Source organism: Phocoena phocoena, chromosome 9 (genome assembly GCF_963924675.1).
Source record: "Phocoena phocoena chromosome 9, mPhoPho1.1, whole genome shotgun sequence".
Taxonomy (NCBI): domain Eukaryota; kingdom Metazoa; phylum Chordata; class Mammalia; order Artiodactyla; family Phocoenidae; genus Phocoena; species Phocoena phocoena.
In genome coordinates this window covers 92,296,344-92,319,470 of record NC_089227.1, presented here as the reverse complement: position 1 = coordinate 92,319,470, position 23,127 = coordinate 92,296,344, and the positions used below count along the sequence as shown (strand labels likewise).

Here is a 23,127-nt window from a genome sequence, read left to right as displayed (position 1 = left end):
TTCTGTGTATGCAGAGTCTTTTGGATGTGGTGTTAGATGAAGTGTGTTAATTGTGTGGTTCTAATCTTCTTTATCCTTATTGATTTCTTTGTTTGCTTCTTGTGTCAGTTACTCAAAGGTATGTTAACATTCACTATGAATTTGTCGGTTCTCCTTGTAATTCCATCAATTTTTATTTTATATATTTAAAAACTATTATGAAGTATATAGAAGTTTAAAACTTTTACCTTCCTGTTAAATTGAGCCTGTTAGTAATAGAAAGTGGATGCTTTTTATTTCTAGTAATGCTTTTATGCCTTAAGTCTGTTTTGTTTGATATTAATATATATAACTAAGCCAGCTTTTTTTTTTAGCTACTGTTCACTATTTTACTTTCAAGCTCTTTTGTTTACATTTTAGTTATATTTCCTGTAAACACTGTAGAACTGGTTATTTTTTCAGTATGACAATCTTTCTCTTTTAATCAAAAGTTAAATATTGTGGTTTATCCATTTGTTGTGATTACCTATACATTTGAATTTATTTATTCTACTGTCTGTTTTGGTTTTTGCTATTTGACCTGCTTTTTTTATTTTTCTTTTCCCTTTTTGATCTTCTCTTAGATGTTTCCACATTTGATTTTTTGTTTTCCCCCTCATCTACTAATTTGGAAGTTACATAGTGAATTTCTGTTCTTTTAGTGATTACCCTGGAAAACAGACCCTGTAACTTAATATACCTTAGTTTAACAACTTAAGCTAATCTATACCTTTTATCATTCTCCTGAACAGTAAAAGAATCTTGAACACTTGAATTCTGACTAGTTCCATTCAAACTTATACACTACTTGTGTGAATTTGGGAAAAGTACTTAGCCGTCCTGTGCCTCAGTTTCTGCATATGTCAAGTAGATAAAAATAATAGTTCCTATATCAAAGTGTTATTTTGAGAATTAAAAGAATTAATGTGTGTAAAACACTCAGAACAATGCCAGGCATGTAAGATGTGCTGTGTAAATATTGCTTCTATTATTTTCTTAATCCCAGAAGTTAGAAATTAGCCTTGTTTTATACAGTCAATATTTGTTTAAATTTAAATGTTTACCATTTTGGTTGTTTCAATGTTTTCTTTTAATCAATATTTATTTCATATTGAAGTATAGGTTTTTTTTTTTTTCTTTTTTTGGCCTCGCCACACAGCTTGTGGGATCTCAGTTCCCTGACCAGGGGTTAAACATGGGCCACAGCAGTGAAAGCCCGGAATCCTAACCACTAGGCCACCAGGGAACTCCCCGAAGTATAGTTGATTTACAGTGTTGTGCTAATGTCTGCTGTACAGCATAGTGATTCAGTTATATATGTATATACATGTTTTTAGATATACTTTTCCATTATGGTTTATCATGGGATATTGAATATAGTTTTCTGTGCTATACAGTAGGACTTTGTTGTTTATCCATTCTATTTATAAAAGCTTACATCTGCCAAACCCCACCTCCCACTCCATCCCTCCTCCATCCCCCTCCCCCCTCCCCCTTGGCAACCACCAGTCTGTCTCTGTGTCCATGTTTCTGTTTCATAGACAGGGTCATCTGTGTCATGGTTTAGATTCCACATACAAGTGATACCATATGGTATTTGTCTTTCTCTTTCTGACTTTACTTAGTATGATCATTCTAGTTGCATCCACATTGCTGCAAATGACATTATTTTGTTCTTTTTTTATGGCTGAGTAATATTCCATTGTATATATGTAGCACATCTTCTTTATCCATTCATCTGTGGATGGACGTTTAGATTTACCATTTTGTTTTTGCGCACAATTCCTTTGTTCATATGTTTCCGTGAGGATCATTTTCCTTTGAGTTCATCTTCTGGAAGTTAGTTTAGTGAGAGTCTAGGGGCAGATGTATTTTTTGCTTGTCTGAAAGTGTTTTTATTTCATCTTCATTCTTGAAAGATAGTTTTATTGGGTATTTTCTCTCAGTTCTTCAAAGATTATTCCATTGTTTTCTGCTTCCATTGCTTCTATTTAGAAGTTAGCTGTCAGTATAAATGTGTTAGTTTTGGGGGGCTACCATAACAGATTGCCACAAACTTGGTGACTTAAGACAACAAGAATTTATTGTCATAGTTCTGGAGGCTGGAAGTCCAAAGTCAGGGTGTCAGCAGGGCCATGCTCTGTCTGAAGACTCCAGGGGAAGATCCTTCCTTGCTTCTTCCTAGCTCCTGGGGGTTGTTAGCAGTCCTTGGTGTTCCTTGGCATTCCCAGGTTTATAGCTGCATTGCTGTAATCTCTACCTTTGTTGTCTCATGGCTTTCTCCCATGTGTCTCTGTGTCCAAATTTCCTTCTTCTTATAAGGACACCAGTCATTGAGTTAGGGCTCAAGCTAATTGAGTATGACCTCATCATAACTTGATTGCATCTGTGAAGACCATATTTCCAAATTTACAGATACCAAGAGTTAGGACTCGAATATATCTTTGTAAGGACACAGTTCAACCCATCATGATAGGTAATCTCTTTTTTCTCTCTGACTACTTTAAATATCTCGTCATTCTTTGGTGCTACAGTTTCACTAAGATCTGTCTATGTGTGGATTTATATTTATTTAATCTACTTATAATTTGTTGTGCTTTCTGAGTGGGAGGCTTTATGTTTAATCAATTCTGGAAGCTCCTCAGGCATGATCTCTTCAAGTATTGCTTCTCTGAACTTCTGGTTACACATATGTTAAGATCTTCTTACTTTATCTTTTATGTCTTTTAACTTCTCTCATTCTCTCTGCTGTATGCAGGGGAATTGCTTCACTTGTTCACCCAGTTCACTAGTTCAGCCTTGTCTGAGTTGCACTGTGTCCTATCTATTGCGGTTTAAAATTTTTAATTATTATATTAATTCTAAAGGTTCTGTTTTTTCCTTCAAAGTTATCTGGTTAATTCTTTTTTTAATATAAATTTATTTATTTATTTGTTTGTTTTTATTTTTGGCTGTGTTGGGTCGTCCTTGCTGTGTGTAGGCTTTCTCTAGTTGTGGCGAGCGGGGGCTACTCTTTGTTGCGGTGCACAGGCTTCTCATTTTCGTGGCTTCTCTTGTTGCGGAGCATGGGCTCTAGGTGCACGGGCTTCAGTAGTTGTGGCACGTGGCTCAGTAGTTGTGGCTTGTGGGCTCTTGAGCGCAGGTTCAGTAGTTGTGGCACACGGGCTTAGTTGCTCCATGGCATGTGGGATCTCCCGGGGCCAGGGCTCAAACCTGTGTCCCTTGCATTGGCAGACAGATTCCCAACCACTGTGCCACCAGGGAAGCCCTACCTGGTTCATTATTATAGTTTATTTTATTTTATTTATTTTAATAACATCTTTATTGGATAATTGCTTTACAATGGTGTGTTAGTTTCTGCTTTATAACAAAGTGAATCAGTTATACATATACATATCTCCCCATATCCCCTCCCTCTTGCGTCTCCCTCCCACCCTCCCTATCCCACCCCTCTAGGTGGTCACACAGCACCGAGCTGATCTCCCTGTGCTATGCGGCTGCTTCCCACTATCTATTTATTTTACATTTGGTAGTATATATAAGTCCATGCCACTCTATTAATTCATCCCAGCTTACCCTTCTCCCTCCCCATGTCCTCAAGTCCATTCTCTACGTCTGCGTCTTTATTCCTGTCCTGCTCCTAGGTTCTTTAGAACCATTTAAAAAAATTTTTTTTTTTTTAGATTCCATATATATGTGTTAGCCTACGGTATTTGTTTTTCTCTTTCTGACTTACTTCACTCTGTATGACAGACTCTAGGTCCATCCACCTCACTACAAGTAACTCAATTTCGTTTCTTTTTATGGCTGAGTAATATTCCATTGTATATATGTGCCACATCTTCTTTATCCATTCATCTGTCAATGGACAGTTAGGTTGCTTCCATGTCCTGGCTATCGTACATAGAGCTGCAGTGAACATTGTGGTACATGACTCTGAATTATGGTTTTCTCAGGGTATATGCCCAGTAGTGGGATTGCTGGGTCATATAGTAGTTCTATTTTTAGTTTTTTAAGGTACTTCCATACTGTTCTCCATAGTGGCTGTATCAATTTACATTCCCACCAACAGTGCAAGAAGGGTTCCCTTTTCTCTACACCCTCTCCAGCATTTATTGTTTGTAGATTTTTTTGATGATGACCGTTCTGACTGGTGTGAGGTGATACCTCATTGTAGTTTTGATTTGCATTTCTCTAATGATTAGTGATGTTGAGAAATGTCTAAGTCTTCTGCCCATTTTTGGATTGGGTTCTTTGTTGTTTTGATATTGAGCTGCATGAGCTGTTTATTTATTTTGGAGATTAATCCTTTGTTGATTCGTTTGCAGATATTTTCTCTCATTCTGAGGGTTGTCTTTTTGATGTTTTCCTTTGCTGTGCAAAAGCTTTTAAGTTCCATTAGGTCCCATTTGTTTATTTTTATTTCCATTTCTCTAGCAGGTGGGTCAAAAAGGATCTTGCTGTGATTTATGTCATAGAGTGTTCTGCCTATGTTTTCCTCTGAGAGTTTTATAGTGTCTGGCCTTACATTTAGGTCTTTAATACATTTTGAGTTTATTTTTGTGTACGGTGTTAGGGAGTGTTCTAATTTCATACTTTTACATGTGGCTGTCCAGTTTCTTATAGTTTCTTTATCCTTACTCATACTTGTGATACTCAATTTAACTTTCAAAAACACTTCATACATATTGCATATTTATATCCAAGAACTCTAATGTTTGTTGTCTTTGGTGGACTGATTGTTTTTGCTGGGTTTTGCTCATGGTGTCTTGTTCCTGATTTATTTGATTGTAAGCCCGTGTTTGCTGAAACTTTACCTGTGGAAATTCTTTTGAGGCCTGAGTTGAAGGTGAATTCCTTCCAGAGGGGATTTGTGTTTGCTTCTCTGGAAACTGCCACGGTGAGTCTTTCAAGTTAATTCTCACGCATGAAGTGTGAATTAACTTTTGTGAGGCCTGAGTGGTTTATGAGTTCTCAGTGGAAGTTTTTTCCTTTCCATCCAAAGCTAACACTGACACAGGCAAATTTCCTTGCTGACTTTCTTTGCAAAGCAGATTCCTTTCCTGGCCTCCCTTCACTAAGGATATATGTAGTCTTTTAGGATCATGATTTTATGCAGAAGTGTCTCTTCGGAGATTTGACCCCTGACCATATTCAGATCCTACATTTGTTTTCTGTTTCCTCATTGCTGCTAAAAACAGGGCATTTTGTCGTTACTCACTGACACTGCCCTTGGACAGCCACTGGCTTTAGTCCTCATTCACCTGTCTGGTTCCAGACCTTCCCTTTGCTCTTGGGGCACTTCAGCATTTGGAAAGGGAATAGATCCTGGTGGCTCAGAGTACAGGCTGTTCTGCCAAACTGCTTGACTTAAACCCCAGCTCTGCCATCTATTAGCTGTTTGACCTTGGACAGGTTTCTGAACCTTCCTGGGCTTCTGTTTTCATATCTGTGAAATGGGGATAAGTTGCAACTTCAGTGTTACGAAGACTTAATCCCTTAATATGTACAAAGCACTTCGTACAGGGGCTGGCCCACCCCACATGCATTCAATGTATGTTAAACTATTTTTGGCTTCTGAGGATTTCTGTTTCTTGCCATCTCAGCAATGCATTTTAAAAAATATTTTAACCAGCGTTTTCTGTGTAGTGAAAGGAATGTCATGATAACAGGTTTTCCATATTACTGTGATTTTATTATTTTCACACAGCAAAATGGATCTTAAAAAGCAGGTCCCGCATCCCACCCCAACACATTTTTGTAAATGTTCAGGTCACATGTATGTTCACATCTTCTAGCAGAGTATCTAGAAGACCATGGGGGAGCTGAGTATCTGAGTCCATGGTGGCTGGTGGGTTTTCAGTTTACTTCTCATGTTCTTTTGTAGGATCATGTGCACCAGTAGCTTTCTCACTGGTTTTCTGAACTTTAACTCCATGACGTTTGGTACCACCTTGGCTCGCCGCCTCTCCACGGCCTCCTCGCTCACCAAACCTCCACACTTTGTCCTCACCACTGAGTGGGTTTGGTACTGGAACGATGAATTTGGCTTTTGGCAGGAGTATGGAAGACAAGTAAGTGTCACGGAAAGAGGGTGAGTGTTCCTTCCTGAGGGTCCATGATGGGGGAGCCTTTCCAAACATGGGCACAAGGATTGCTCTGGGGAGCCCTTGACAGAGCCAAAGATCCCCAGGTCCCCTTATGACACACTTGCTTTGCAGGAATTATGGCAAAATGGGATAATTTAGAGTTCATTTGTATGAGGTTCCATCTTTGAACAATTAGCTATCTGTTTGTTCATCAGGACTGAATGACTAGTTGTAGTGAGATCACATTTCGTTAAATGGGGTAGAAAGATGCCTCTCTTACTGTTGAGCAGGTAACTCCAGAGCAAGTGCCTGTGTGTGCTGGAGTGTTTGTGTAGCTGTGGAATAAAGTTGAAGGCTTTTCAAAGCTAGCTTTCTGCCTTATCTGTAGCAGCAACTTTACAGAAGGTGGGCAAGTATACGAAAATTGACTGATTTCAGCTGTTGATTTGGTATCTGTGTCGAATAATTGCTGCTGTCAATTATTCAAAGATGTTTGTGGATGAATCAGATTAAAGGGAGCCCCCTGGTTACCTGTAGAGGTATAAGTATAGGGAGGTCACCATTTCTATAGTGACACCTTCTCCCGAATGAAAATTAGGATATGTGGTCTAATAGACATTTGTATTCTTCCGGGTTGTAAGATGCTATAGTAGTAAGGCTTTAGTTTCTACTGCACTTGGGATATCTTTTTCTCTGGGACTCGGTAATGTGAGCTTCATGGGAGCTTTTGCCACTGGTGTGCCCCCCTGCTGAGGGTGGTGCCTGCACCTGGCAGGTCCTCAGGAGTTAGACTGGCCAGTTGAAGGACAGAGGTGTTGCTGCCTGTGCCCGCTGGCCAGTTGGACACGGTCACTTTCAGGAGATGGCTTGTGCCCTCATTCTTCCCCTCCACTTCTTCCAGTGCCGGCCTTCCCGCTTCACTGCTCTTTCCGTCCTCTTCCCAACCCGTCTCCCTCTCTGAGCGTCCTGGGGGTTCCTTCTGTCTTCCCTGGATTTGTCCAGGGAGGCTCTCCAGCATTGCTCTGGGTTTGGTCAGGAGTGGGGTGCAGAGGCCAAGCCTGGCATTGAGCGGGAGAGATGACAATGAGTGGAGCTCACCCGGAGGCGTCATGGAGGAACACACAGCAGGCAAGAAGCAACTGGCAAATGTGACAGCCGCTCACGTTTTGTTTGGTGATTCGTCCCCCTTCTGGGAGCTGAGTGGGATGATACGGGACCCTGGGTGACTTCAGAAACTGCGTTGTCACAACTTTGGGGACAGGGGTCTTTCTCCTCCAAACGACCGAACTCAGGGTTTTCCCTTTTTCTTTTCTAGGCTGCTACTCCTTTATTGTGGTATAGCCGGAGTGCATAGTTTAGAACATTGAGTATTTAGAATAGCGAGAATCCCTGGGAATAACCTTTCTGTGGGTTTTACCAACATACCACACGCTGGTGCATTCAGATGTGCACGTGCGGACTCGGTGACTTTCGGCTGTATGGTCTCATTTTGTACCAATGGCTGGGCCCCTCATAGGGTGACCTGTCCATTCTAGCTCTTCCTTTTCCACACACTTCTGATGTCACCCTATAATTGGATTTCTTTCTTAGTTTTCTGCTAATTGCCAGTTCAAGACAGTTTTCTCTTGATTATCAGAAAAGCTGGGTTCTTTTCTGCCTGAGCTCAGGATATACGCCCAAATTTCAGGTCCAGGTTGCCTCCACCCTGTATTAATTTCCTAGGTCATCATAGCAAAGTACCACAAACTAGGTGGCTTAGAACAGCAGGGGTTTGTTGTCTCACAGCTCTGGAGGCTGGAAACTGAAATCCAGGTGGCAGCAGGGCCATGTTTTCTCTGAAACCTGTAGGGAATTCTTGCTTGTCTTTTCCTCAGTTCTGGTGGTTTGCTGGTGATCTTTGGCGTTCCTCAGTTGTATTTGCATCACTCTCATCTCTACCTGCTCATCAGCAGCATTCTTCATGTGGCCATCCTCTTATAAGGACATTGGTCATGTTGGTTAAGGGCCCACCTACTCCAGTATGATCTCATCTTAACTAATTACATCTGCAATGACCCTATTTCCAAATAAGGTCACGTTCCGACCTTATTTACTGGGGGTTAAGACTTCAACATGTCTTTTTGGGGGTTACAGTTTAATCCATAACCTAATCTTGTGTATAAATGTGTTACTCTTTTTTGGCCCACTGAGTTTTCCGACGTTGAGCCTGCCGTCCCTGAGATGGTGAGCTCCACGACGCATTACCCCAGCCTGTATCCGGGCTGGATTATTCTCAGCAGTCTTCTTGTGTCGATTTACCTTTTGCCTTTTCCCCCCTCCTGTGATCTCCTTTGGTTTGATCTAAAAGCTCTACAGTTGCCCTCACCCTTTTGTACCCAAACAACCTATCTATCTCTGCTTGAAAGGGAAGACTTCCATTTATTCCTCCTCTTGCCAGAATCTGACTTCTGTTCATCTGGTCACCATTCATGGAACGCCTGCAGGAGGTGGGACCCGGTTCAGCACAGCCGTCACCAGCCATAGCTGCTGGCAGAGGGCCCAGGTGCCAAGTCCTGTGGCATTGCCAGTCTCCACCCAGCTTGTTGCCCACTCCCTCCTTCCTTTTCTTTCTTTCTTTAATTAGATTAAATTAATTATTCAGTTACTTATTGTTTTCTAATATTACATGAGTTTCACGTGTGCAGCGATGTATCTTGACTGCTACATACACTGCAGCGTGCTCACCACCAAAGGTTTATTTTCCATCTGTCACCGGTTGGCCTCCTTTACCCATTTCACCCTCTCCTCACCTCCCCTTTGTTTCCCTTTTGGTAAGACCAGTCTGTCCTCTGTATCTGTGTGCTTGCTTTTGTTTTGTTTGATTTGTTTATTTAAAATTTTAAAAGTTCTTATTTGTTTTATTGAAAAAATGTTTCATATGTCACATTTGAGCCTCACTCTCCTTTTTTGCTCCTCCTCTGTCTCCTTCATGGGCTTCTTTTTTCTACTTTCCTTTGTGAATGTTGGCGTTTCCCGGGGTCTAGCCTGAACCCCCGCTCTTCTGACATTGGTGGCCACCTTGAGTGATGTCTGCATCTCTGTCTCTAGACCAGATTCCTCTCCAGACTTCAGACTTGTATGCCCAGGTATCTGCCTCTATTTCTGCGGCACCTTTGCTTTTTGTTCCAGGCACTGTGCTGAGGGCTCTCTGTGCCTTATTTTAATCATTTTTCCAGGTCTTTGAGGATGGGACATGAGTATGATTTAAATTCTGTTGTTATTCCTGTCATAGAGTTGAGATCATTGAGGTTCAGAGAGGTTCCAATAACGTGCTGAGGTTATAGAGGAAACAGATTCGAGAGCCAGAATTCAAACTCAAGTCCGTTCCACAATCTTCGATATCATGTAGGTAATGGGAAAGAGGATGAGGGATCAAAATGGATAATTGAAAAAATAGAGCTCTCCAAGAGACCAGAAAAAGACAACAACAAGGAGAACTGAACTCTGATTAAAGGGTGGTGGGAACAAGGGACAGAGGAGGTAGCGTCGCTCAGGCCCTCAGTGAAGCAGCATTTGAGAATTCACCATTGATGTTTCACCTTCCTTTGAAGGGTTGTATCATCCGTCATGAGTAATTGAATGCCCTCTCTCTCATCGCTCCCATGCATTGTCCGGGTTAGCGGGGTCCTCGTGTATGGGCTTCTGTTCCTGAGCAGCTTTCAGGAGGCAGTTGCGTCGGCTCCTTTCCTGTGCCTCCCTCTCCTGCCACCGCACCGTGCCCGGCTCCTCTCCTCCGCCTCCCCCAGGACACAAACAACCACTGTGGGCACATCTGTGGGTGATGCGGACGGCCCCCAGCGTCTGTCTTCTTCTTGCCTTCACCTCGTATCTGGCTTTGCCTTCACAGGGCGTGGAGCACCCCGTGACCAGCGTCAGCAACAGCGACGTGGAGAAGGCCTACCTGGCGTACTGTGCCGCAGGGTCTGACCCCCAGGCTGCCGCTCTGAAGTTCCAGGCAGGAAAGCACACATACGAATTAGACTTCAAAGGTACTTCCTGGAGTTCCCTGGTGGCCTAGTGGTTAGGATTCCGGGCTTTCACTGCCGTGGCCTGGGTTCAATCCCTGGTTGGGGGACTGAGATCCCGCAAGCTGCTTGATCTGGCCAAAAGAGAGAAGATACTTCCTGACCCTCTGCACTCACCCAGCAGGGCCTGGTCATCTGCTGGCTTTGCCTTTTCCATTTTAACCCTGGAGAAAGTCCGCACACACATTGAGAGCCAGGAAAGAGAAGGATGGGGTGGTCCCTGCTACTGAAGCGCTGCCAGACTGGGAGGGGGCATAGAGGCCCGCCAGCGGGATGGGTGGGGAGCTGCCTGGGGGGTGATAGGAGGGGACAGGAGCCCTCCTTGTGGAGGACAGGCAGCATCAGCCTGTGGGCAGTGGCGGTTGTCCTGTAGGCCATGGGCGTCCCTGTGTCCAGGTCGCTGACACGTGTCATAGTGGTTCTGCTGTGCAGCTCTGCTTTCTGTAGACACCTTCAGCACAGATGGCCGGCCGGCTAAACACGTGGTAGGCACACACTTCAACTAAAAATTGTTGGGAAGCAGATTTTCAGATGCTCTGCTCATGGTATCCTGAGTCTGGGCCTTGGCTTGTTCTGGTTGCCTTGACAGACAGGCAGATAGACAGAAACAGACCAAACACCCTTTGGTCAGGCCTGCCAGTGGCTTATTTGTGACTTTTTTTTTTTTTTTTTTAAGTTTCAGGTTTTTTGTGGCTTCTCTCAAGCCATTTTCACAGAGATTTATCAGTCCATCCCTGTTCAGTTCAGTTTTGCCTTTAAATTCACATTTAAAACTCTGAATCCCTCTGAGTTTTCATTTTTCAAGAAAATTAAGTGGGCCTCCCTTGAAGCATAGTTTATTCTTTATTTTTGTGGACCTTCTGTTTGGAGGGCAGCAAAGTGTTTTTGGTGAATTATCCTGAATCCACTCTATCTGCTTGCTTTTAGCCAGTTGGTTTTGCTTGTGGTTTGTAGCACTTGTGGTTTTACTTAAAGTAGAATTGCTGCCCTCTCAATGTGCCTGTACAGAGAGCCTAAAAGTTTCTTCTACTCTACAGCGAGAACTGCTTACAGTCTGCAGTGTCAGCTGGGGAACACAAGTCATATGTGAGGTGGTTTGCAATCCACAGTCTGATAAACACAAGTGCATTAAAGGGGATGGTGAGAAATATATGAAATAATAAGTCAGGACAGGCCTGAAGAACAAGTCTATACACCTAGCACCCATCTGACTGCTGCTGACCATAGTTTGAAGTATTTCTTTAAAGTATCTGGACTGTATCAAAACAGATCAACCAGAAATGTCAAATGTAGCCTTTATCATTCTCAACATAGGCAGCAGCCCCAGGGGACAGAACAGTTAAGATGAGGGTGGGGAAGAGCACACACACTGAGTTCCCTGCAGACTGCAAGAAAAAGCATGTTTGCTGCAGACCCACTCAAGCTCACTTGGGTGGGCACAGTTCTTTTGTTTGCTGTTTGGTACATAACAGTAGCCACAGAAGTACTTTGAGGTGAGTTAACTTCTCCCTTCCTAACCTGACTACTAGGTAGAGTGAAAGCAAGTCTCAGACTGCAACCTGCCACTCACATTTATTAACTAAATATTTATGAGGAAGCAGGGACGTTTAAGAAACACGCACAACTGACTCGTTCTATAGGATCAGGGAAGACTTGGCTCTGCCTTTTAGACTCCTGTCGTGAAACGGTCGCTCAAGGCAAATGCCAAGACTCCAGAGGCAGAATTCTGTCTGTTAGCTGGTATCAGTTGGGCAGAATCCCCAAGATCAGGGCTTGTTTAGGGACTTCGCCTGGTGTATCCTCTTTAAGGGCAAATTAGGAGAAGGCCTCATGTTTACCCTGTCTAGGGGACGGTGGGGAATGGGTCTCGCATATATTTATACAGTTCACTTATCTTGAATACCTTTTCATTTCACCAGTAAAAGCTCATTTGGGGTTCATTGCAGTGTTAGTCAACAGACCAATAAAAAGCCCGTTTAAGCTAATTAGCAGAGTATTGGTGGGAGGTTGAGTGATGGGTAACTGAAGGGGTTGTGGTAGCCATCTCTGGATTATATGGGCTCCCGATTAGAATGTGGGGACCCCCCAGGAGTGCCCATCGTGATGACCATGTGGGCTGTGGCATGAGGGACACAGTGTCGCCTAGGTGATCACTGGGTGTATGCTGAAATGAAGTAGGGTGAGTTCGTTTTTCAAGTGAAAGAAAATTGTTTGTACTCTACTGCAGAAAATAAGACTTGACAGAGTTCTCCTGGTGGGTCGGGACATGTAGTCTAACTTAGAGGTATTGTGATTTTTCAACATGAAGGATAGTTCCCCTGTCCCCCCACTGCTGCCCTCAGGAGGAATCTGAGAATCTTGGGCATGGGGCAAGGATTTCATTTATTAAAGACAGTCCAGTTTTTAAAAAGTTGAGAAGTATTTCTGTAGGGTAAGTTTAGTCAAAGTAAGAAAAAAAACTCATAAGAGTAAAATTATTATATTAACTCTAAATTCCCCTGGCTCAAGATGTGGTAAATCGGTCTCAGGCTGGACTGAAGCTTTTTTATATCCAAGCTGGGAAAAATTGCTGAGCAAAATAATAGTTTAAACAAGATTGGAAGGAACAGTTTTAAAGCACTCATGTATAATGGATATGTCAATTACTAATCATTCATCTAGTCATTAAACCCAGTCTCCTACAGATACCTGTTTTCTTTTTGAATATTTGAAATGTGTAAAATTGCCTTATTTTTTTAACAGACGATTGTGAGCTTTACATTTGGATTAGCTTTCCAACCCATTTAATTTGTGTTTATAAAACATTGCTATCCCATATGTGTATATGTGTGTGTGTGTTTGTTTTTCCCAGCCTTCGTTCAGAAAAACCTGGTCTATGGCACAGTTAGAAACGTTTGCCGGAGACCCAAATTCGTATCTCCCCAGGATGTGAAGCTGAAGCAGACCTGGTAGGTGGCATTTGGGGAACTTGTGTGTGTATCAGTTCAGTTGTTGTGTGCTCTGCTGCAGGTACAGAACCTACTCAGACTAGCTACAGCATTAAGAGGGTTAGCTGGCTTGCAGACTTATGCCCTGGCACTCTCTGTCTCTGTTTCCTGTACCTGGCCCTCCTCTGAGTGTATTTGTACTTTCCTTCACTTAATACCAAAGTGCTGCTGTTCATTTGAGTGATCTGTAAGAAGGTTGAGGTTTCATGAAACAGAAAAATCAGTGTATATTTACCACATTCAAATGAAAACATAGTAGCATATATATAAAGCTATAAATACAACCTAAATTTATGAAAGGTGAATGTTTGGTTATAGTCATTTAGTGGTGATGCAGATGCAGTTAACAAAGCATTAAATGATAAGCCAGACACAGCATAAAATAAAGGAAAAAGACACCAGGAAAATCACTTAATTAGATGTTTTATCTTTAAGTTTGTCAGTGATGTTACTGAGACATCAGGTGTTCTTGTGCAGATCTTTCCAGAAGCCAAAAAGTTCTTTCTTAGTTTAGACTAACTTAGAGAATGGTGAGGAAATAGTAATAATCTAACTCCTGATATTTTCTGTTTCCATCTTCAAGTGATTATATCTTTTGTTTTATAACTTGCAGGAAATCTTTTTAAACAGCCCTTGGGGTTTTTCTGTTCATTTGTGTGTATGTTTGTTAGTCAGGTTTTTTCCACTGGTAGCAAACTGTGGTTTTTGTTTCTAACAAAGGATTTTAAGTTCCTCTTTTTCCTCCAGTTGTGTCATGTATGAATGGCAATTCCAGTGTAGAGTCACCTGTAGCAGTTTGACTACTGACATACATATTCCACTAGTTGGAAAGGCTTTGAAACAGAGAAAGAATTATCCTTGTGGGTAGAGGCTTTGTGATATGTAACTATAGGGCTGCTTGTTGTGATCTGCTAGCCACTCTAGACTTGAAGCCAGCTCATCAGCTTGTCTTTTCAAGTGAATAATTGAGTCACAGACCTGAATTTTTGTAAATGTTGAAATACACCAAAAATTACACCAATAAAACCCCATTATTTTAGTACTTGGATATCATGGAATACCAAAAACAGGTGCTGCAGGCACTAATGGGCCAACTTCATCCCCAGGGTGGGATCCCTTGTGTCACAGGCTGCCAGAAGCCACAAGGGTGGGTAGTGCCTGGCCTTCTATGCATTTAGGAGCAGGCAGGGCCCTCCTGCAGCTGATGGGCAAATCTGTGAACTTTGCAAACTGATCAGACCCCTCTGAATCAGTAGTTTTAGGCTTGAGGCAAGTGTGCTAGGATTGGAGCTGGGGGAGGGGTCAGTTCTCTCCAATCCCCACGGCCACTTACTGGGGGAGGGTGGCCTGGATGGTGAGAGGTACCGTGGTGCCCATTAGTCTGGGTGTTTGACAGCAAGCCGGGACTGTAGCCAGAGCTGTAGCCAGCGCTGCTGTTAGCGGACTACTGCACCTTCCATCAGCCGGAGAAATCTGGCTCGTTTCTGTTTCACAGAGAACTTACAGTGTTTCTGTTTCTTCTTTTAAGATTTCACAGATGGACTTCAGTGGTTGTGTTTGTGGAGCATGGCAGGGTCATTTAAAGAAGCTAGAGGGAAAAGGTATTATCAATCCAAGCAAATAGAGTACCTGTGAGTCTAACAAAGTAACCTCCTGGGGTTTCCGCTCCCTGTTTCCTTCGAAGCCAAGTGTGCCTTCCTTCCTCCCTTTCTTACTAAAATTTATTTTTGGCTATGTGTAAAACATGATTTAAAAGTCAAAACTATATGAAAAGATACACTCAGCAGTCAATATTCTCACTGTTATCTCCACACTGTTCCTATGATGGGCAAACATTTTCATCAGTTTCTGGTTTATCTTTCTGTGTTTATTTTTGCAAAAATGAGCAAATGCATATACATAAAAGTATCTTATTTTCTTTTTCTTGCATAAAAGGTAGCATTCTATATATACTATTCTGTACCTTTTGTTTTTCACTTAAAAATAGATCATTACTAGATTTGTTGTGATCATTTCACAGTATATATAAATACTGAAAAAAAAAATTACTCCCTTTCAGTTCATTGAAGTCTTCTAAATTCTGTTTCTGTCTTCACAGTTCTCCATCATTTGCATGTACCATAGTTTAATCTGTCCCCTTTCGAGGGATGTTTTGCCCTTTTTCAGTCTTTTGCTGTTACAAGTATGATACCACAAAGGATGTCTGGTGTATATGCTATTTCATATTTGTGGGGGTGGGTCCTCAGGTTAGAGTCCTAGAAGGTAAATGCAAGTTCCTCTTTGTGGGGTGGAACCGTTAATGCGCTCACCCCAGAATGTGTGAGGTGCCTGCTTCCCTCCCCCTTGCCAACAGAGGGAGTCATCAAGCTCTTGGATTTTCGCTGTTCTCATAGGTGGGAAAGGGTGTTTCAGTGTATTTAATGTACTTTCTCTTATAAATGAGGTTTAATATTTTTTCCTACATGTATGGGCCATTTGCCTTTCTTTTTCAGTGGACTGTTTGTCTTTTTTCCATTCTTCTCTCAACATTTTGGTATTTTTCTTAAACATTAAGAGTCTTCTATCTAATGGGGAGATCAGCCCTCGGTTTGTTATATAAATTGCAATGTGTTTTCTTCATTTGTTGTTTGCCTTTTGGCTTTGTCTATGAAGTATTTTACCATGCAGAAATATTTATTATTTAGTTAGTTAAATGTTTTAGTCTCTCCTGTGAATTGCTTCTGGATTTAGTTTTGGTTAACTATGAGTCATCCTACTTCTGGACGTCATGTTTTAGTCTCTCCCTATCCAGAGCCTACCCTAGATGCAGTTTAGAAACACTTATCTGTCTCCTTTCTGAGACTGGATCTCTTTTGTTGTCACTCTGCTTAGTTGTCAGGGGATCATGGCAGACACCACATGTCAGAAATAAGAGTCGTTATTTTGGTTAAATTCAGAGTAAGATACGAGGGATTCAGGATCTCCCTGCTATGTCACACACATTGGTGCAGTGAAGTGCGTCGTGCTTCCCTTTAACTTGTGTGACGGTAGCTGGTGGTCATGACTCCAGCAAGCAAGTCTGCTTGGGCCTCTGTGGCCACCTGGGACTCTCGTGTGGGTCACTTTTAGAAACAAATCGTCTATTTACATAATTAATGGGGTCACAGAATATGATCTCCATATTCAGAAGTTTAAGGATTGAAATGGCATTTATACATCAGGTATCTGGTTTATTAGTTCATTACTGTCCTTTCATCCTCCATGAAGTTTTTTTCATATGATTGTCTTATTTTTTTCTTACCTTCTTTTTGATATATTTTGTCATTTAATTTATTCCTCTCTACTAGTTTGGAAGTTATACACTCTATTACTGTTTTTTTTTTTTAAGGCCACTCTAGAGATTACAACATGAGTTTTTCACATAGGTATAAGTCAGTCAATATCTTTGCTGTCCTACCAGCTGACACAAGATCCTTCATATACTTTATTCCATTTACCTTCCTCTGGACTTGCTATTTTTTAACTTCATGAGACACTGCTTTTTTTTTTTTTTTTTCTTTCTTTTTGCGGTACGCGGGCCTCTCGCTGTTGTGGCCCCTCCCGTTACGGAGCACAGGCTCCGGACGCGCAGGCTCAGCGGCCATGGCTCACGGGCCCAGTCGCTCCGCGGCATGTGGGATCTTCCCAGACCGGGGCACGAACCCATGTCCTCTGCATCGGCAGGCGGACTCTCAACCACTGCGCCACCAGGAAGCCCGACACTGCTTTTTTACATTATGACTGTTTCATTAAATTTACTCCCACTTATACCATTTTCTCTGTCTTTTCAAATTTCCTTAGATGAAGATCTGTTGGGGAAAAAAATCTGCTTTTCTTTGCCTGAATACATCTTTATTTTGCCCTCAATCTTAGGGATATTTTCACTGGGTGTAGACATTTTACTTGTAGTTATTTTCTCTTGAAACATTGAAGATATCACTCCGCTGTGCTTTGGTTTCCATTGCTGCTTTTGAGAAATCAGCTGTTAGTCTAACTGATGCTTTCTTCCAGAATCACTTTTTTTCCCCTTCTGGCTGCTTTTAAGATTTTCTGTTTGTCTTTGTATTATGCACTCTCACTATGGTGTGTCTGGGTGTGTGTTTTTATTTGTCCTGTTTGAGATCCTTTCTGCTTCTTAAGTCTGTAGGTTGGTTTGTCTCATTAGTTCTATTTGAAAATTGCCTCCATGCTGTTCTAGCTACTCTCTTTTTGGAGATTCAGTTTGGCTCTGACCAGGTTCAGGCCTTTTCACTCTGCTCTCCGTGTCTTGGCTTCTTCCCTGCCTTGTTTTGTCTCCTTCCTGCTCTGCGCCACATTCTTAATAATTTCACTGCCCCTACCTTTCAGCTCGCTCACCCTCTCTTTAGGTTATCTCATCTGCTAGTAAGCCTGTCCGTTGAACTTCTTCTTCAGGGATTGTATTTTCATTTCTATAAGTTCTGTTTGTTTTTTTTTCTTTTCAGACCCTCCAGGTCTTTTTAACAGTTTTCTGTTCCTTGCATATGATTTATTTTAATAGATATTTATTGGAATATAATTGCTTCACAATACTGTGTTAGTTTCTGTTGTACAATGAAGTGAGTCAGTCATAATGCATACACATGTCCCCATAGCCCCTCCCTATTGAGGCTCCCTCCCACCCTCCCTATCCCATGTCTCTAGGTCATCGCAAAGCACCGAGCTGATCTCCCTGTGCTGTGCTGCTGCTTCCCACTAGCTAATGTTTTACATTCGGTAGTGTACGTATATTGATGCTACTTTCACTTCACCCCAGTTTCCCCCTCCTCCTCCATGTCCTCAAGTCCATTCTCTCTGTCTACGTCTTTATTCCTGCCCTGCCACTAGATTCATCAGTACCATTCTTTTCTGACTTACTTCACCTTGCATATGTTTTAAAGTTTGTCTTTTATTTCTTTAAACATAGAAAGAATAGTTGTTTTATAATCTGCCTGGTAATTCAGCATCTTCAGTCTTCATGGGTCTGTTTCTGGTTGATTCTTGCTTGTGGGACCTTTTCTTTAGTTATTTTTAAACTGTGCCATTTTCCTAGGAAAGTTATTTGTGGGAGTTCTTTGAGGCTTAGGATGAAGGTACACGTCTCATGCCAGCAGAAACAGAAGGTAGATCTGTTGTAGGAAGAACAGCATTCTGAAACTGAATAGGAATGATTTGGAGTTAGAGTTTCACAGTCCTTATTTCTAAATCCTTTGGGCCATCTGTTTTTTAGAAATGGGTTTTTATTTCATTTTTAGAAAGAGCATGTGCTGCTTTGTATTATGTGACATATGCAATTAAACATGCTAATATTTTTTGCAGTAAAAAATGCATAGTCACTTTAAGAAGGAAATATATATAGACCACAAGTAGCTTCTTAGCAGTTCAAGTCAAATTTCTACTGCCAAATGAATTTTGACATAATTTTATGTTTTAAAAACTGTTTTATTTGCCAATTATACGTCATTGAGGCTGTTTTTTTTAAATTAATTTGTTTTTTATTGGAGTATAGTTAATTTACAAGGTTGTGTTAGTTTCATTGAGGCTGTTGGGTTTTTTAAATTTTTTTATTGTGTTCTGAATTCACAGCATTTTAAATTTATTTTTTATTTTATTTATTTTTGGCTGCATTGGGTCTTTGCTGTGCGCGGGCTTTCTCTAGTTGCGGCAAGCAGGACTACTCTTTGTTGAGGTGCACAGGCTTCTCATTGTTCTGGCTTCTCTTGTCGTGGAGCACGGGCTCTAGGCACACAGGCTTCAGTAGTTGTGGCGTGCGGGCTCAGTAGTTGTGGTGTGCGGGCTTCAGTAGTTGTGGCTCGCGGGCTCTAGAACGCAGGCTCAGTAGTTGTGGCGCACGGGCTTAGTTGCTCCGCGGCATGTGCCATCTTTCCGGACCAGGGCTCGAACCCGTGTCCCCTGCATTGGCAGGCGGATTCTTAACCACTGTGTCACCAGGGAAGTCCCATTGAGGCTGTTTTTAATGAAAGTTTCAGGGCTCTTTGATTTTCAGAATCATGGATGAGGGTTTGGGTGTGCTGCTTTAGTCATATGCTCAGTCCCTTATGTGTTGGAGTTGGGATGCAGGTGAGAAATGGATCCCTCGTGCCTGATTGGTTTTGGGTTTGGTTTTGGTTTTGACCACATCGGCAAAGATGGAAGTGCTGTTACGTGGTGGAGAGTGTGGTTATGTGCTTCCTCGCCTCCTCCCTGCTTTTACAGAACCATATGCTGACGCTCAAGACTGATGGCCTCGGCTGCTGGAGGCACCTCTGGGAAACCTACTTATGTCTCAGAACAAACTAAGTGTTTCTCTTTACATTTTGTAACAGCGTCAATTCCCAAGGCCTAAAGAGCATCCCTGAGCATTGGGACCACTTGGCCCTGTCGGACACTGGCTTTAAGGTATGAGACTGGCACTGCCCCAGGCTGGGGAGGAGGTGTCCTTAGACACAGGTGAGTGTGAGTGGACCACGCTGTGTCCTCCGCCGCTGAGAGGTGCATGCGAGGTTTGGTTTCTTTCAGGTCTTGGGGATTTTACGGCTAGATGACTACCCAGGAGGTGGCCATGGCTCGAGGGGAGAGGATGTATGGTGGAGGGAGGATGACGAACTGGAAATTTTCTAGGAAGGGCATAAATAAGGAGCTTAAGAGCTGCTTAGCTAATAAAAGTTTTACTAAAGCAAGAAAAGGGAAAGAAGCCAGCAGAAGGTTTGGTGAGATGAGGACCATCTAGAAGGGGAGTTGCTGTTGGGAGGTGCTAGGAACTTACTAGAAGATGAGAGAAGGAACAGTCTATTCAGCAAGTTGCAGTGGGCGCCATGCTGAGTTGAGTAGAGAGCTCAGGCCGGTGTCCGATGACGCCCCATGTACATGGAGCACCCTGACTGGCCTCTGACCTGGCAAGCACTGTGCAGACTGGTTTTTCCAACATGTGCCTGGGAGTCGCACAAACACACCCAGACACCAGCAGCCCTGGCAGGACGTGTGGAGGGCTGGGCAACTTTCAGACAGTGCTCGGCCATCAGGGGACCAGGCGACTGTATTTCAGGGATCAAGGAAGGTGTCACCAGGTCCACACCTAATGATGGCTGGCGCTTACACAGGCAGAGGGTGGGGAAGGACACGCCAGTTGATGGGAACTGGCTGGGAAAGGAACCCAAGTCAGGACATGGAGTGTCTCGGGTGGAGGGCGTGCATAGGCGGGGGCTGGGGGACAGGAGATGGAGGTCAGGGCCGAGCTGTGGAGTGTCCTGCTCAGGGGGCCGAGCTGCAGGCCATGATAGGTGCGGGAGTCCTTGCCAGGCTCCAGGCTGGGAGGGCAGGGCTTGAGGGAGAGGGTTTGGTGGCATCTAGTGAGATGGGAGCAAGGAAACCAAAGTCAGATTTTGGGTTGCAGAGACCCATGGATGTTTACACAGAGTCCTGATCATTTAGGGTCTTTGCGGGGTGAGGTGGTTATTATACGGCTGCACTCGGTGGGTGAGGACGGTGATCCCAGGTCAGGCTGTCACTGGGCCAAGCCCCGTGGAGCCAGGAACAGGGAGGCTGCTTGGGGTCCAGGCTGCAAGGGCAGGGACTTGTGGCTTGTCACTCTGTGAGACAGTTGGGGGCTGTGAGTCAGGGGCCCCTCTGGGCTCATCAGGAGTGTTGCTTCCCAGAGCCAGACGCTAAGGGAAGGGCGGGCTCAGCTGGGAGGGAGGGGCGCCCGCGGGTCTTGCTGAGCTCCTGGGCTGCTGTGTGCTGTCTGCTGGCCTGGCCTCTCGCTCAGTGCTCGCCGTGTGTGGGGCTCGCGCAGCATTGCTGCCTGTGGCAGGGTTTGCCCCCTCTCTGCCAGATGTGTGTGTTCCACATCTGTTGGCACCAGCTCCGTGGTCTTGTCGACTCTGTAGTCGGCCCTGTGTGGGGTCAGAAGAAGAGCAGGGGTGTGCTGGGGGCAGCCAGGGTGGTACTCACATAGCATTGCCTGCCTGTCCTTTAGGCTGGCTTCACAGTGGAGAGGAGAGAAGTGACCACAAATAGCATGCATCCGGAGCCTGCAGAGACTGCCCCTTGAAGTAAAGGGGAGCGTGGTAGACGCCGTCTGGGTTTGCCTGTGGTTCTGGCATTTCATGAGCAGCCTTGGGAAGAGATGTATATTCTACACTTTGATGATAAGAGAGTAAAAATATTTGCCCCTTACAGAGGATCGCCCTCCCTTCGTCCTCAGAGGAGTTTCGAAAGATCTGGAAACTCTTCACCCATACAATGCCTCTCTACCACGTTCAGAAGATTGAGCGGGTCCAGAACGTGGCCCTCTGGGAAGTCTACCAGTGGTGCGTTGGGGGCTCGCTCTTGGTGGGCTGGTGCCTCTGTCCCCTCAGCCAGCTGCTTACCAGACATGCCCTGGGCTGCAGGGACAATCCGAGAAAGCAGCTTCTGTTTGTCCAGTGCTGCTGGGGTCAGGAGCTGTTTCCCTCTCCTGTCCACCTCCTCATCCGTACAGGCTCAGTGCTGGCATGTTCCTCCAGGGAGATGGGAGGCTGTGGCTTCCCTAGAGACAGAGCTGGCTCCTGCACTAGTGCCTTTGGCCTCCCTGAAGACCAACAGGGGACGGGTCTGAATAAGCCACCCACACACCCTGGGGAGTGTAAAGCTGCTGTCCTGGCAGCCAGAGAGCAGGGGCCTCCTTCTTGTGCCTGAGGACTGGCATGTTCTCAGGCACTTGTTTGTGTGGGGAGGAGCCCACATCAGGTCACTGCAGTGAGCCTGGGCTCCTGCTGACCTTCCCCACAAGAGGTTGGAGCAGTGTAATCTGAACTCTGGTTCCAGTGATGAGATCAAGGTAACTTACAGGAGAGGGAGAAGGAGGCCCCCCCTCCCACCCCCAGCCAGCATCTTCCAGCTCCCCTGGCTAAGCTCCAGGCGGAAGCAGGGTGGTGGGAAGAAGCACACTTGCCTTCCAAGGGCTGGTCTGTCTGCTTTGGGGGTTCATGGAGCAATGCAGGCCTGGAGGGAAGGCTTCCCTCTGCTCTCACCCAGGCCCTGCTCTCGCCTTTTCTGGCCCCTGGCCCATGGCTGGAGTCTCATGGACCTGTGGCTCCTGGTCTCACGACACATCTAATAAAACGTATTTCTTGGGCCGGGTGGCCTGTGTTTGGTGGCCGGCATTCTCTGCCGCCGGCACACGTTCACTCCCGTGATTCTAGGCAGAAGGAGCAGATGCAGAAGAGAAACGGCGGGAAGACGGTGGATGAGAGGCAGCTGTTCCACGGCACCAGCACCGGTTTCGTTGACGCCATCTGCCAGCAGAACTTTGACTGGCGGGTCAGTGGTCTTCATGGTACTTCCTACGGCAAGGGTAAGTGCGAGGCGGCCTCTGCTGGCAGAACCCTCTTTGCCTTGCTGTCCAGGGCTCGGAAACCACTTTAGAGCAAATTGATGGAGGGCGTGGGGGGAACCAGCATGAGCTGCATCAGCGGTTCAGACTCAGCACTGGCCAGGATGTGGGGTGCCCAGGACCTTACTCTCATTCCCCTGTGTGCAGCCCTAGGCCTGGCCCAGGGTTTGAGCAGCGGTGGCCCTGCTTAGGCTGTGGTTTGGCTTCACAGGGAAATGGGTCTGCATCCCTGTGGGACCCTTCCCAGCCCTGAGCCAGGTCCCCACATGCCTGTGCTGTTTCCTTAGAGTAGAAATCTGAATGCTCAGATACGCTCATGTAAATATGTCATTCTTACTATAATGTGAGTTCCCCGTTTTCCTGTCTCTTAGTTATTTTTAAACTTTGTTTGAAAATAATTTCAAACTCACAGGAAAGGTGCAAGAATAATATTAAAAAAAAGAAACCTCCCATGTAAATTTTACCTAGTTCATCAGCTTTAACACTTTTCACATTGGCTTTACCACCCCTTCCCTTATTTCTGAACCATTTGGGAGTAGGCGGCATACATCATACCCCTTCACCCCGTAACACCTCCTAAG

At 44.2% G+C, this 23,127-nt stretch overlaps 1 protein-coding gene across 1 annotated transcript in view; it reads left to right on the top strand.

Moving 5' to 3' along the window:
* The window catches only part of PARP12 (poly(ADP-ribose) polymerase family member 12), a 44,609-nt gene that overhangs the window by 19,793 nt on the left and 1,689 nt on the right, over nucleotides 1–23,127 (top strand). Inside the window, exons 6-11 of the mRNA XM_065884162.1 lie at nucleotides 5,906–6,092; nucleotides 9,994–10,135; nucleotides 13,023–13,119; nucleotides 19,500–19,572; nucleotides 21,352–21,482; nucleotides 22,356–22,507. Coding sequence (XP_065740234.1) covers nucleotides 5,906–6,092; nucleotides 9,994–10,135; nucleotides 13,023–13,119; nucleotides 19,500–19,572; nucleotides 21,352–21,482; nucleotides 22,356–22,507 — 782 coding nt within the window. The remainder of the gene's footprint in view (nucleotides 1–5,905; nucleotides 6,093–9,993; nucleotides 10,136–13,022; nucleotides 13,120–19,499; nucleotides 19,573–21,351; nucleotides 21,483–22,355; nucleotides 22,508–23,127) is intronic.